Source organism: Thunnus albacares, chromosome 17 (assembly GCF_914725855.1).
Source record: "Thunnus albacares chromosome 17, fThuAlb1.1, whole genome shotgun sequence".
NCBI lineage: Eukaryota > Metazoa > Chordata > Actinopteri > Scombriformes > Scombridae > Thunnus > Thunnus albacares.
The window spans coordinates 1,807,832-1,823,447 of NC_058122.1; the positions used below are offsets into that span (position 1 = coordinate 1,807,832).

The 15,616-nt window shown below is 38.6% G+C and overlaps 1 protein-coding gene across 2 annotated transcripts in view; it reads left to right on the forward strand.

Annotated features, from left to right (window-relative positions):
- pdxdc1 (pyridoxal-dependent decarboxylase domain containing 1) overlaps positions 1 to 13,956 on the forward strand; it is a 35,142-nt gene extending 21,186 nt beyond the window's left edge. For both annotated transcript variants that reach the window (XM_044330111.1, XM_044330112.1), the window contains exons 14-23: positions 563 to 623; positions 1,670 to 1,740; positions 2,988 to 3,093; positions 3,289 to 3,463; positions 4,321 to 4,439; positions 4,558 to 4,676; positions 4,836 to 4,928; positions 5,732 to 5,828; positions 10,064 to 10,162; positions 11,068 to 13,956. In XM_044330111.1, coding sequence (XP_044186046.1) covers positions 563 to 623; positions 1,670 to 1,740; positions 2,988 to 3,093; positions 3,289 to 3,463; positions 4,321 to 4,439; positions 4,558 to 4,676; positions 4,836 to 4,928; positions 5,732 to 5,828; positions 10,064 to 10,162; positions 11,068 to 11,354 — 1,227 coding nt within the window. In that variant the 3' untranslated portion in view covers positions 11,355 to 13,956. The remainder of the gene's footprint in view (positions 1 to 562; positions 624 to 1,669; positions 1,741 to 2,987; positions 3,094 to 3,288; positions 3,464 to 4,320; positions 4,440 to 4,557; positions 4,677 to 4,835; positions 4,929 to 5,731; positions 5,829 to 10,063; positions 10,163 to 11,067) is intronic.
- The last annotated feature ends 1,660 nt before the right edge of the window (positions 13,957 to 15,616 follow it).

The window sequence follows — 15,616 nt, forward strand, 5'->3', positions numbered from 1 at the left end:
ATATTGATTTAATTTAGGTTTCTGCTGTTTACTCAACTTTGTAAGAAGTTAATTGATAAATCAAAACAATTCATAGCAATATTTTTGTAAGCATCCTCACTTTACTTTTAGTGCCTAAAACTTTTGCACAGTACTGTACTTAAAAATGCAGATGTGTCCAGGTACTGCCTGCATCAATAACCTGGTTGCATGGTTCATAGACTTTCTTCTGAAATATTTTACAGTGATAATGGAGTAATTGAAATGCCCAATGCAGTGGAAATTCAATGATGTATTAATTCAACTATCCAGTCAAATCTTCTAAACTAGCTTTGGTTTGGGCTGCTCAGTTTGACATTTTGATTCAAGTACTGTATGTGATATTCAGTTGCAATTACCATGGAAATAAGATATAGTAGCTTCAGTAGGCATGGACACAAAGCAAAGTCTTAAATCCATGTTCACATCACACCCTTTTAACTAATGATTGTTTTGCATGCCATACAGTAGATCACTTATTAAGTATAATTGTAATAATCACTGAGTCTCAGATGCCTGATCTGTGTCATTGTGTGTCCAACAGGTGGAGGATGAACTCAACTCTCCTGTGGTGCTATTCAAATTTTCCCAGGAAATGAGTGCCGGTAAGTGTTGTACTCCCTGGACCCTATGAACATGATTGAGCCAACTTTAATGAAGACTCTCTGTCAATCAGAAATAGTAATGTACCACCGAATAGAATCTCTGTGGTGAACTTTGTAGGGGTCCAAGCAGTGAAGCTGCTGGAACCCTATTATATCTGTTAGGATTATTCTTGTGCTCTAGAAGTATCTGTGTCTCAGAAATCATAACAACTACAGGTCCATGAGAGCTGAATTTTTTTCAGCACATCCACTGGTGTGTGACAAAAGTTTGCCTCACTGCAACTCATGGTCAATTCAGATGTCCGTCATGCGATATTTTTCAAAATATGCTATATCAGTATCTATATCTTCAAAAGTCTTCATTAAAATGCTCCCAAAATTGACACAGACATTCTTTAGATGGTAGATATCAAGTGTTTCAGATGATGTTCAGATTGGTCAAACGTCTGCACTGATATTCAATATCTTGCTGTAATTTGTACATGTACATGTACAGATGTACATTTTCTTTTTGGCTTACCAAACTTACCAACCATGTGGCAATTTACGCATGTGGCATGTTTTCAAAATCCTCTGAAGATCATATTAAGCTGAAGACTGCCTTTATTGCTTGGACCCCACTCATTGCCGCTTGTGGCTATATTTTATTTTCACATTTGCAGTTTAAGTAAGTTTTAAAACAAAAAGAGATTGTAATGTGTAACATTTTCTAAGCTCTAAAGTCCACTTAAAAGTTTTCAGAGCTTTCATTTGCATTCCATGGTCTTTACTCTGTGAATGGAGCTGGATCAGGTGACATCACATGTTCTAAGTTTGTGGGAGATGGTGTCTGTTCAAGGATGGTCTCTGCTCTCTGATGTGGCTGGCCTCCTTAATATGTTTTCTGTCTACTGACTCCTGGTGGATGATTTATGACCTCTTCCCAGCAGATGCTCATGCTCAAAAACTGGTTCCTACAATTATTGAGAGAAAAAGAAGATTATACAAAACCAATATTATCACACTATACAGTTGTTAAGTTGCTATTTCCTTTCCTTATATGTTAGCATCCAGTGGGGGTTCAGTGGAGGGTTACTGTGCTGGTGAGAAAGAGGTGCTTGATGCCTTCAACAGATGGGTGAGTGTTTTCACCTCTTTAACATGGACTATAACTTTAATTTTTGTGCCTATGCTAGTTTAAGCTGCACCAATCATTATTTCTATAATAACAGTGGATCAAATGACTGTGTGTATTATGAAAGATGTTGCTTGTAGTGATGACCTGAAAATAACTCTTCAGTTCCCCTCTGCTCTATGGCACCTTTTAGCTTCTTTAAGATCATAGTTTTGGTTTCCAGGTCTAAAACTCAGTTGTATATTATTCTGCAAATATATACAGTATATTTATAATTTTCTGAATGCTCATATTATTTGTGACATATTGTGTGAAATGAACAACACTCTAATATATTTATAATATATAATTATATAAATAGGGATGAAAGAATAGAAAATTGTCAGAAATGGAAACTGGGAAAAAATCTGCTGCAAGACATTCTGTCGTTGGTAGACGAGGTATGTCAGAGAAATCATATTATACGGAGAATTTAGTACCACACTCACAAGTTGGGGTCTGCTTGAGGTTTCTACCCGTTAAAGGGGAGTTTTTCCTTACCGCTGTCGCCAAGTGCTGCTCATGGGGGAATTGTTGGGTCTCTGTAAATTAAAGAGTATGGTCTTGACCTGCTCTATGTGAAAAGTGCCTTGAGATGACTTCTGTTGTGATATTGCACTATATAAATAAAAATTGATTGATTGATTGATTGATTGAAGTCCAGGCAATTAAGATGCTTAGAAAGTGTGGTATGGTGCATCCTATCAAATGTTAAAATGCAAACAATATGTAAGGCTAAAATGACTCCATTGTTAATTATGCTGTATCAGTCATAATAACCAATAATATTTAGTACAATCAGATGGAAAACAGAGGCGTGCTCGGTTTAGTTATGCAGGATCTACTCTGAACCAACTTGAGAGACCTCAGAAGCTCTTTTTATTCTTAAGTTTTTAAGTCCAAAATGTAACTTTTAGCTAATTAATGAATACGGGTCCTGATTCTGATACTATTTAGAATTTCACCATGGATTTATGGATGTTTGCATGATGACCTGCCACATACAGGTCTAAGTTGAGTGAATTAGGATTTTTGTTTCTTTACTGGCACCACTGGGGGCTATAACAAGAGTTTAAAGAGGCAGAACTGAACCTTTTGCCACAGAATAAAACCATCACTTCTTTGTCAGTGTTCTCAACACTTAACTGTTGCGTTGCCCGACCACACAGTTGATGTTTTCTTTTTAAATGAATGCTTTTCCTGGGGTATAGCTGGGAGAGCAGCTGGCCCAGCTGGTTCCCAACAGTGGGATAGATGTGGTGGAGCTTGAAGATGAGGGTACCTGTGTTCGTTTCAGCCCACTCCTGACCGCTGCAGGTAACATGAACGAACACACACAAACATAAACATGACATTCCAAGATGTATTTTTAATAAATGTTAACTAGTGCCAGCAAAGGTTAAACATCACCAATAAAAGAAACATAATGATTATTCCTCACCACAGGCCTGTATCCTCTAGTCATAAATGTAAGCTAGCAGTCATGACCATGACTTTCTCCCTCCCGTCCAGTCCTGGGGACCCAGCAGGAGGATGTGGAGGACCTGGTGGAGAAGCTGTCAGAGCTGGTGCCTGTGATGAGCTCCACAATGTCCCTCAGACAGGACTTCAGAGAGGAGACCCACCGACACTCGCCCTCCCTCAGATACATGGAGGAGCTCAGCTGGCCTGGCCTGGGGGCTGTTCAGTAAGGCTGGATAGGTTTTATGGGAACAACTATTGTATAGAGATTGTACTCAGGCTGCTTTGATTCCATTTTTTCTTTGCATTTGAAGTTTTCTCTGAGCACGTTTTGAGTAGTGAAGGCCGAGTAGCGTCAACAAATCTATATAGGACCACCAGAATGTATCCCTCCACCAAAGCTCAGCCAGGAGTTTCATTCAGGGGAAACAAAAAGAGAGAATTTCATACTAAATAGGCTGTAACTTTGGAAGATACTGACTTGATTTAGCTCACCCAGACTGCTGAAGCCTCATATTGTATTAATGCCTCACATTATATTTGTGCACATGAAAAGGGCTGTGGATTTTGTCCCCCATTTCTTACAGTGTAGTGGTGTTCTGGTGAAATAGCTTCATGGTGGTGGTTAGAGTGATAAAACCAGTTCCTCAGTCAGTCAGGTGGAGTGGTAGGAGAGTTAGGTAATGTGTTTACTGCAGCTGGATAGAGTTCAGACTGCTGCTTAGCAGATGGGTGATAGGGGTGTGAATCCCAGTCAGAGCACCTTCTCGGATAAATGAGGTGGTATCAAGATTAGCACAGAAATAAAAGTGGTCCCTGTTAAAACCAGAAGCCAGATGTCATGCAGGCATTGTGGATGTTTCCATTGTTGTCCTGTCATGTCTGAATAAAGCCCTAAGGAACATCTATGTAACAGACACCTCTGAATGAATGATAAAAGGCATCACTTTAATAGATAGATGAAGCCAGCATGTCCTTAATACACGCTGTCCTTCTAACAAAGTTCAGATTTGTCATGAAAAGATTTGCTGCAGTGCTCAGTAGGAATCAAACATCAGAACGGGATGGATATGTTGTGTTCAGGTACGAGCCACAGGCTGAAGGAATGGATGAGAGCAGGACAAAGCAGGAGCTGAAGAAAATCAACACTGAGCTGCTGAAGAAACTACAAGACCTTGACACTGACATCATCTTTTCCACTGGTTAGTACCTTTTCACATCTCAGAGGCTTGTGAAGAATGAAAAAAGTAGCTTACAGTATTTATCTTTCTAAATTTTGCTGTTGTTTCTCTCTTTTTCCATCTCCACCTCTCCTCCCAGGCCCTGAGTTTGGGACAGAGGACTGTATCTTTGTGAGCATGGTAACGGAGGACGTCGATGTTTCAGAACTGGTGGACACAATAGCTGCGCTGGGAAGGGACATAGAAGAGAGCGGAAGGGTAACAACATTTTATAGGATAGGATTGTTTTGCAGAAAATGCATTCTGTATGAGAATGACATATAAATAGACATGATATATTCATTATAATATACGTATGTTCACTGTGTTGTTCCATACATTACATTTCTAAACAGTAGTGATTATTTTACTGTCTAGCTATTGGAGAACATGACAGAGGTGGTGAGGAAAGGCATCCTGGAGGCAGAGCTGCAGCTGCAAAAAGCCAATGAGGAGAAACTCATGGAAGAGGTGTGTGGACTTCTATCACTTATGCTTTGTGTGAATTCACATTGAATTTTCTACTTTTTAAAATGACAACATGTTGACTGATCTTCACTCCTTAAATGAGTCAGAGTTGAGACTTGAGAATCCAGGAACAAAGGTGGATTTGGATTTGAAGTTTTGGTTTAAAGTTAGATAATGAGTAGAGTTACGTTAAGTAACGATTTAGAGGACAGATGTAGTAAACATTAGGGGTGTGCCCGAATACAAATACGTTATTCAGGACAAATAGTGTTTTTACAAATATTTGTTTCATACAAATATTTTAAAAATTATTTGTCTTCAGGATGAAAAAAAAAACATGTCAAATATCAGCGCACAGGTCACCATCACATCTCAGTGTCTCTCCTCTGCTCTGCTGTTACATCTATCAGCAGGTCTCAGTGAAGGGAGTCACATCCACCTACTACATGATGCACATTTCCTAATTTGGACATCACTCCCAGTGTTGGGGGTGTTCCCCAGAGATAAAGCTGAGCTAAAGGCTCAAGTGAAGTGCTCCCAAGGGAACACCTCATGAACACTTGTTGTAACACTTTAATTTTCTAAAATTGTAATTGTAATAAAATAAAAGCATAATAAAAACAAAAACAGGATTATTAAACCTCTTTCCACTTTTATTCGAGCACAAATACAAATACAAATAATTTTGCTGCCTCAACAGATACAGATACAAATACTGGGCCCTCTGCATATCCCTAGTGAACATATGGTCCTCATTATAGTAAGTTTCACACACATTTGATTTCCTTTGTCTCTGTGTCTTTTAGGGGATGCTAAGACAACTTCCTCTGGTTGGCTCTGTGTTAAACTGGTTCTCTCCAGTTGAAAGCTCCATTAAGGGCAGGACCTTCAACCTGGCTGCAGGTAGTGTGTGTGTGTGTGTGTGTGTGTGTGTGTTTGCATGCATGCGTGCCCATGTGTGTGTGTGTGCATGTGTGTGAGATGACAGATGACACTCTGAAGTCATTTTCTTGTCATATCAAATGTAACCCAAGGTCCAACCTAAAACATGACAGAACCAAAAGTGAGCTTTGTAGTAGTCTGAAATGCAAGTTCCGAAGTATTAAAATAGGTATTGAGGATAAAGTATTGTTTAAGAACAACCTTTTTTCTGTGTTGGAAGTACATCATAGAAAAAGATCATGGACATGAAGCAGCAGCAGCAGTACTGAAGAGAGGAGGCCAATGAATGATCCTGCTCTGTGTCAGTGTGTTTCAATAGTGGTTTAACAAACCCTCATTCATTTCCCCTCAGGGGAATCCCTGTCAACATAAGTGACACTCCAGCACTCTGAAATATCCACTGGACTCCTGTGAAATCAGCCCTCTGAGGGCTGAAGGAGCAAGTGAACAATGCTGTGGACTCATGCTGCACATGCTACACAGCATGCATTGTGTGGTTGTGAGACCCAGCATCAGTTTATATAACCTTATTTTAAATTGTGTGATTTGTTTCTGAACTTGAAACCACGTTATCATTATTGAAGACGTCACCACGTACTGCAAACATTTGCTGAAAACGTTCTCTCATTGACATTAATTGGTATGTGAGACAAAGTAACTGCAGTGCACACACAGTTAGCAAACAGGTGTGTGAATGATTGAATAGTATTTGTGGAGTCTCCTTGCTCGTTGGGTGGCCTCTTGCATGATGTCTTGTTACATAAAATCAGGTGCAGAGGGGAAGAAATGAGGGCTAGAGTGTCGAAGGAGTGTCTGTTAGCCACCACCTAGCCTCTGAGAAGCAACCAGGAGGCTGAGTGAGTGAGCAACAGTCAGTCAGTCAGTCAGTCAGTAAGTCAGTGAGCAAGTCAGTACATCCGTAAGTAAGTAACTGATTGAGTCAGTGAGCGAGTCAGTGAACAAGTGAGTAGGTCAGTAAGTCAGTGTGTGAGTCAGTAAGTCAGTAAATGATTCAGTAAGTCAGTGAGCAAGTCAGTAAGGTCTTTCCTTGCTCCTTGCTCCTCGCTTGTACTGGAAGTAGTTCTGGTCCGCCATTTTGAAGGCCATCCCAAAGCTCTTATTTCTGTTCCAAGGAGCAAGGAGGATCTCTGAGGCGCCATCAGCGAGGATACGTGAAAGCAGCCTTCACGGATGTCTTTTGCTGGCTGACACATCCCCTTATTGGATATCAGTTATTGTTTTGACGCTATAGCTGATCAGACTGATCTGATACATCACAACATCACTGAGTGGAGACAGATTACAGATTCAACTCAAGTGCATCACTCCTAGGTTTTATATTTTATTTGTTTTCTGATTCGTCATCTAGTTAAAAATTTCTGGTAATTGTAGGTCTGATCAACAAAAGAACCATAAACAGTTTTCTTAATTTATTAGAAAGATTCTTCTTGTTGTGATCTGTTATTTCTCCTGTTAACTGTTACAATGGATAAGATTAAAGTCAGGGAGAGTCTGTCTGCCAGCAAGAAACACAGTTTAAACACATTTATATTACACATCATTTATTGTCATTTCCATTCAGTCACATGTGAGGCTGAAAATTCCTGAGCGTCGGGTTTGATATACATAATTACAATTTTTCCTGAAACATTTAACCAAATGAATAATTTCCAGTGTTCAAAAGACACCCTAATCATATTCTGGGTTATTAAATAATGAATTCACAATCAGAATATCAATAAATACAGATGCAAATAATGAATAAATAATATAAATGCATTTTGCCAGTAGAAATGGTTCATGTGCCTCATTCTGAAATCTCGCAAGAGTTGAGTTGTTTTCTAAATCAGCTAAATATTCAGCCATGACAGAGTTGGAGAGAGGAGAACCAGGAGGAGTTTGTGTGTTGGAGTACAGAAATAGTAGCTTAGTGTTACCTAAAAGATTGTCAAAGTCATGGCTGAATATTTAGCTGATTTCGATAACAACTCAACTATCCGGAGATTTCAGAACAAGATTTCTTCCTGGGGCGAGTCTTGGTTAGATAGAATAACAAACAGACCGGAGAGTGAGTCAGTTTTATTTCTTTGTATGATCCTTCCATAATGTTGTCAGACACTTATAATAACAATTTGAGCCTGTCAGTGGCAAAAACAAGCACATTTAGTGGCCATACATTGATGTCACCAGCACCTGGTCTCACTCTTCAAGACACAGAAATCAAGTGTCTGTTTTATGCAGATGACCTGGTCATACTGTCTCTTACTAAAGAGGGTCTTCAGCAGAGCCTGGACCTTCTCCATCAGTACTGTCAGACTGGGCCCTCACAGTTAACATGGAAAAGACCAAAATTATCACCTTCCCAAAAAGATCAAGGTTACAAAGAAATGACCCAACATTTAAATAGGTGGGACCCAAATAGAACAAATAAATACCCATACTTACTTAGGTTTACAAATTAGTTCCACGGGAAACTTCTGCTCTGCTGTGAAGGAACTAAAAGAGAAGACAAAAAGGGCTTTCTGTGCCATCTAGAATTCTGTTCAAATCCAAATTCCAACTAGGACATGGCTAAAATGTTTAAATCAGTTATAGAATCAATTGCATTGTATGGCAGTGAGGTACAGGGCCCCTTACTATAAAATATTTATTTATTACTACTTAATACTTTATTTCTAAGTATTCAAAAAAGATCAAATTCTGGAGCCATATTAAAAAGAGTGACACTGCCTGTTACCATTATAAAGCCCTTACCCGCCAAAAGTTGAACCTAAGAATGAGTCCCCTCAACCAACTGGTCCTAAGGCTGGCTGACCTTTCACCTTCTGACATCACAAACCCTAGCCAGCCTCAGAGAAGTTACACAGTCACTCAGATTAGACCTAACCAATTTATATCTAAAGAAGAAGAAAAATGCATCACTTATTGGAATTATGTTATATACTCACAACATAAAATAGAAACATATTTGGCCCTAAACAGACATTATACTGTGGCAGACTTCCTAAGCAGAGTATCTGATAAGAACCTGAGAAAGACAGACTGAGTGATCATAGTGTGGCAATAGAGAAGGGCAGACACAGGCAGACCTGGCTGCCCAGAGAGGACAGGCTGCGTTCCCCATTGTGATGACAGTTTCTAAGAATGTCAAAACTACCGAAATATTAGGGAGGAATTCTTTCCAAAATTTGAAAGAAATTGACCCAAATCCTGAAGTCTGACAGAAAGGGAGAAATGAGCCGTCATTCTGGGGGAAAAGAAAGAATATGCAGTGTTGGCTGTTAAATATGTGACTTCCTGTCACAACAAAGGACACAACCAGTAGGACATAGACATATAGACAGATAGACATTTATAAATATACTTGTTCTTACCATATTCTACTTACCACCACCATCTCCTTTTGGTTTTTTGTTTTGTTTTCTTTTTATGTTGTTATGTAGACTAATGGCTGTGTTGTGTTATCCCTACTATTAACAACATCTTGTATTATCAGTAGATGAACACTATTTACATTTGACATTATTTAATTTAATTTATTCATTTCATTATCTATTTTATTCTATTGACAAATATTGTTGTTCACATTATTCTTGTTAATTTCATTCCTTAACATTTTCTTTGATCATTTTTCATAATAGTACTTTGGCAACACATGTCAAATGTCATGCCAATAAAGCCTATTGAAGTGAATTGAAAGTGAGTCAGTTAGTCATTGAGTGATTCAGTCAGTCAATGAGTCAGTTAGTCAGTCAGTGAATCAGTCAGTCAGTCAGTCAGTCAGTGAGTCAGTACACCACCACCACCACCACCCACTAGGACCTCAATAATAAACATAAAGTAGAATTATCACCTTTCTGATAATGTCAACAAAAACTGAAAATGTATATGCTTGGTAAAAGTAGAATTTATGGCAGAGCTGTTGCATTGGATTGCATTAGATTTCACAGGTGTTCCTAAAGTGCTCGTTGAGTGTACAGTACCAGTCAAAAGTTTGGACACAACTTTCCATTCATTTGAATGAGAAAGTGTGTCCAAACCTTTGGCTGGTACGGTATGTTGCTACATACACCATGGCACTGTGTTTCTTATGCCGTGATTAGCTCTCATTAAAAGTACATAGCAAAGGTTTGTTTGTTTGTGTGTGTGTTAGGTGTGTTTAACATACATCTGCATGGTAATGGGTGTGTCCATAGGTTCCCTGGACTCCACAGAGGTGACATACTCCACGAAGGCCCAGGCAGGCAGGCCTTCCCTGCAAGACTCTCCCACCTCCTCATCAAAGAGACTGCCAGGTAGCATCATCCATGTCTGTCTCTGACTACTGTGGATTTTAAGATGGTGTTCAAATTATGGCAGATTCTCAAATAATAGCAGACAGCGGCCAGTAGTTTATCAGAGACTAGTCTCTGAAAACCTTTGAGGGGGTAGAATGACCTTGTGTTCTAATAGCTCACATAGTAAATGTAGCACACTCACTTCCCTATGGTTCTTACTTTCTCTTTTTAAAAATACATACTGGTTTTATTCACAAATCATTTCCAGTCTCTTCTACTTGGCTGTTTTTTTTTTTTTTAAACTACTGTCAGCACAACTGAACACTTCCTGCAGATATTTCACATTGAATGCCTGCCAGTAAAGAGAGGGATCATACTCTTTGAGCCACAGGAAGCTTTTAATTTGATACATCTGTGCATGAAATGTTGACTTTCATTGACAGCTTAACAATGATTTGAAAAAAAATGAAGGTTTACCTTCAGTTTCAAAGTCAGGCCCAATCCCAATGACCCCCTGAAGCCCTAAGCCCTGAACCCTCACAGACTGAGTTAACGTCACCAGGTAAGTGATTGAGTGTGAGAGGCTGCAAGGGCTCAAAATGGTTTAAATAGGAATGGGACTTCACTTTAACGAAACCAAAACATGATAACAGGCAATATCCAACACATAAAATAATAATGTGCACGGCAGTGAAGTAAGGGACGGACTGCCTGATTTGAATTTGTTTTTCAAGAACAAGCAGAGCAGTCACAATTTTTTTCTTGTCCATTTCTGTCTCTAAGAATGTTTTTCCCCCTGTTGCTTCAGGTTACCTATTCACTGCCAGATAGCCTGCAAGCTGATTGTACTCTCTGAGATTTCTCTCTCTCTTTGTTCAATGACATCACACTTACCATCTGCACTTCCTGTCTTTCAATTTTAGGTCAGAGGTTATTCCGGCGCTCCGGGGCAGGCTCCGACTCCTTCAGTGAAACTAGCTCCATCGGACAGGCTGAGGAAACAACCGGGGAAGGGGGTACCACTCTGAGCAGTAGCATTCACCCACCCACCTCTCCATCCGTACCTGAGGAAGACGTGCAGATTACATGTGATGTCATACCAGAAGAAGTTCAGGAGTCGTGTGTGCAGGAGCACATGCAGGTAGAGACTGAAGAGGCCTCAGAGGAGAGGACCCCTGAAGGCCAAGAGGTAGAGCAGAGCAGAGGATAGGACAACTCTTTCTGCAAGTGTCCTCCAGCCGTCCTCTAAATGGTACCAGCCTAACAGATGTTAAAAAGAAATGTTATTATGTTGTGAATCTACTTCTTCCAAAAGAAAACAGAGACAGAGATAGTTTGGGCTGTTTGTCTCTCTCATTTGGCTCTGTCCTATAGTTTTAGGACAGCAAGGAGTCAAGGATACATTCTCCCCTGGACACTCTTACACTGTGATGCTCAGTTCAGTGCATTCTAGTGATTTGGTGATAAAATGTTCTAATATGATATTTTGGCATACCCACTTTTCCTCCACCTGTGGCTGCAGCATTCTGTGTTTTCCCCCAGTTTTCAGAATGCCTTTAAACAACTCCCAAAAAGGAACATGAGCTGTTGAGGCTACTGTCAGGGGAGTTATGATTATACCTGCCTGCTTGGTGAATATCCCCCCTGTATGATTGTTTCCCATTTTGGGGTGATGAAAAAATGTTTTGCTGTCAAACTCCTTTTGGAGCTGCACTAATATTTTGATAGAACATTGCATCATCTCTGATTTATTCAAAGGGATAACAAGAATACAGTAAAGGACAGAATGCAGCCAGAAATGTAAACATGCCAAAAGCAGTGATAACGTGTTTAAGGGTGGATTTTTCCTTTAAAGTCCAGTGACATCCAGCCCTGCTTAGTGTCTCTACAGTTTTACACTCAGTTGATGACTTCAGGGTGTGAGTAAAGAGCAGAGGAGTAGCCATATTGTATACAGATTTTTTTTAGCTTCAAAGAGAAAAATGTTTGATTCAGGACCAGAGTTTCCATCTAATAGTCCATTCACTTCACCTCTCAACTGGAAATGAAGCAGTGAGTCTTGCTACAATTAAAATGTTACGATTGCACCTCACTGTAAATAGATGATATATATCTAATCCACCCAGTTATTTACTATGATAATTTATGCTAAAATAAATCTGTATAGAAGGAGTAGAGTATTATGCAAAACCTAATCTATTTAACGCCTAATGCCTACTGATTATACCAGTCACCTGCGTATGAGCTTCAAACACTCCCTCCATGTGTGCACTGCCCCACAATACTACGATGAAGTATCAAGGCCACTGCTGGGGGAGAAAAAAATCTTAAATAAAGAATGAAATTGGGATAGTTTGAGGGAAAAAAAGTCAGATTGTTACGACACTAAAGTATCAGAAAGTCACAATATTACAAGAATAAAGCTGTAATTTTCCACGGAAAACAAATAAAGTTAGAATTTTACAGTAATTTGATGATATTATGAGATTAAGTTATAATTGTGCAAGAAACAGTTGTGATAAAGTTGTAATTTTGCCAGAGCAAGTTATGATATGAGAAAAAGTCATATTAATAAAGTTGTTGAAACTTTACAAGAAAAGGTCATGATGCTAAACCACAAGGTAGTCAACAAAATTTCCAGATGGATTGGTTAGAGATTGTCCACATCTCTACAGTTACATTTTTCCTTGTAAAAGACTTGTGTTTTGACTGCAGTCATTTTTCTACTGTAACTTCCTCTGTTGCTCTGCATGACTGTTTGAATTTGACTCTGCCACAAGTTCTTGTTGGAGGTTAGTGAGATACCAGCAGAACATCAACATTCACTCAATGCACAACACCTGTAATCATTTCATTTCAACGTCCTTGACTAAGTAAAAATTGCAACTTTGTTCCCATTGCTTAATATAAGCTTTAATATTATGATAATATAGAGTTTTTTTTCTTTCAAAAATGTTTTGAGTAACTTCTCCAAATCTCAGCAGTGGCTCTGGTATTATCTATCTATCTGGTGTCATACAATACAAATGCAGCACAGGCTATTGTGAAAAAAACCATTATAATTGCACATGCAGTTGGGGCCAGAGTAGTACAAACTTTTACATTTTTATGTAAATCTCTTTTTATTTTTGTCAACAATGCAACCTGAGTAAAACGTGTCATAGAGGTGCACTGCTTTGCAGGTATTTACAGTATGAGGAATATTTATTTTCTTTGCCAAAAACATCCCTCCAGACCTGGGTCAAAGTACTGTGTTTTGAGGATTAACTTTTAAACCTTTTACAAGTGCCATATTAGAGGGCCAAACAGGTGCTTTATTTGTTTTGGACCATTCAGTTGATTCTGCTAGGTGAGGAAATTCACCTTGATATCATTTGGTATAAATAATCACAGTAAGTACAGGCTGGTGATTATGAGCATGTGTGCACTTTATTAATGTTGATTTAAAGGATTTTTGTGTGTAGAAGTTCACGTAGGTTCAACAGTTACATCTGACTGCCTGGGACCACCAGTGTGCTAAACTGCTTATAGAAGCTTTCAAGAAACATTGAGCCTCATGTTAGAACATTTTCATATTCATCTCTTAAATCTCCCTTTCTTTTGTTCTGTGAGATTTGTTCGTTGTTCCAGGTTGGTTCCATCAAACTCTCATAACTGCACTACCTTGTCATTAATTGCTTGTTTGAACTTAATGAATGCCACTTGCTCATGAGAAGATGTGTTTGTGAGATTTGATTATTAGCATAATTGACGCTCCTAAATTGTTATATGAGGTGACCTTTTTCAATGTGTTTGTGGGCAAGTTTCATTCAGAAAAAATGACACTGAAGAGTAAAAAGAAGAATTTCAACATATGGAAGTCAAATCCTGCTGTCAAAAATCAGAGAAAATCAGGAGCCTGGTAGTAGACACATTACTGTCTGACATGAAGGTAGATACTATAAAATGTTTTGCAAAGCAAATCATTCCATGATGGGAGGAGGTCAAGGGGATGACAGTCACATTAGATGAACAAAAGAATGCCAAAATAAGCCAATAACATCTAAAAAAACAACAACTCCTAAACTTCTTTGTAACACGATTAACCCTTTGTAATGTGTTTCATTTGCATTGATACCATTATTATATTTAATTATAAATCTTAAATGTTTTCCTTTGTGGAGAAAGGCAAACTGTACATACAACCGGCCTGGACCACTTGGGAATTTCATTCGCAGACAGAATTCTAAGCATGAGAAAATTCTGTTAAATCCCTCATACATACATTCCAGAACAAATGTGTGTGTATGAGTGCTTCTTGCATGAGGCCCATTGTGTTTTGCATGACTGTAGATTATTCTGCTGTGTCTCTATCACACCAGCACTATTTCACAGACATTTTTAGGGTGGATCCTAAAGGTCCCTACACACTTAATTGATTGTGAGAGAAGCATGGTGAGTTCATATGAAGGTTTTAGATGTCAATATGAGACTCATTAAGAGCTTTGGAGACCAAAGACAGCATTCATCACAATTCTGACAGCAATCCTCCCAACGACTTATGTCTACAACCAACCAATCAGAATACAAGATGAAATAACTGTCATTTCACATATACATCTAGAGACCACATCAGCATTTATGTATAACCCATTTTTAAAATAAAGTTAGAGAAAAAATAGTGGCAGAGCTTGTTTTTGCTGCATTTTCAAACAGGAGAGGATTAAAAATGGATGACACCAGCTGGGTTTTTTCTGTTTCCATCATTGAGCTAAAATTCAACAGACATTCATCACACAGTCTGACACAGGTTGTTACCAAGGTTGTATTAGACCATTTTGCACAGTGTGACATGTAACAAACCTGTAAGATCTCAGTTATTGCACCTTGTCGAGGGGCCTAAATGTGTCACTGGCAGTGTTGGAAATAGTTTGATATAGAAAATATGGGAGAAGGAGGAAGTGGAAGTATCAAAAAGCGACAGTGGTGGTGAATCTGTGATGGGAACTTCTATAGCATGAGCAATTTTTTTTTTTTTTCTTGAGCAGTTTGATGGAACTTTACACAACATGACTGATTGCTTGTCATTAGTGAGGGGTTATTCTTAATGCAGACTTGTTTTCTATGCCATTTGGAATTTAATGGCAGTGAATGAGCCTCCGTGGGTTTGGCAGAAGTTTGCTCTAATGTTGGTGCCTGAATGTAAAAGCTTAAAATGAAAACTACTGAAAATGCCTAAAAAGAAAAAAACACATTTGGGCAAATTTGAAGTAGTCTTTAGTACTTTGAGCCAGGTACTGGTGGAATATTTACTGTAAAATGTTAAAAAATATGGTTATAATACAATGGTATGATAAGATAAAGGAATTAACACAGTGATAAATGAAGATTTTAAAAGAATGGAGTTCAGCTTTATTGCACTTGTTCTGTAGATAATTACTACTGTTCTTTGTTTTATTTCGTATATTATGTAAATGAAGCAAAATCTTCTTA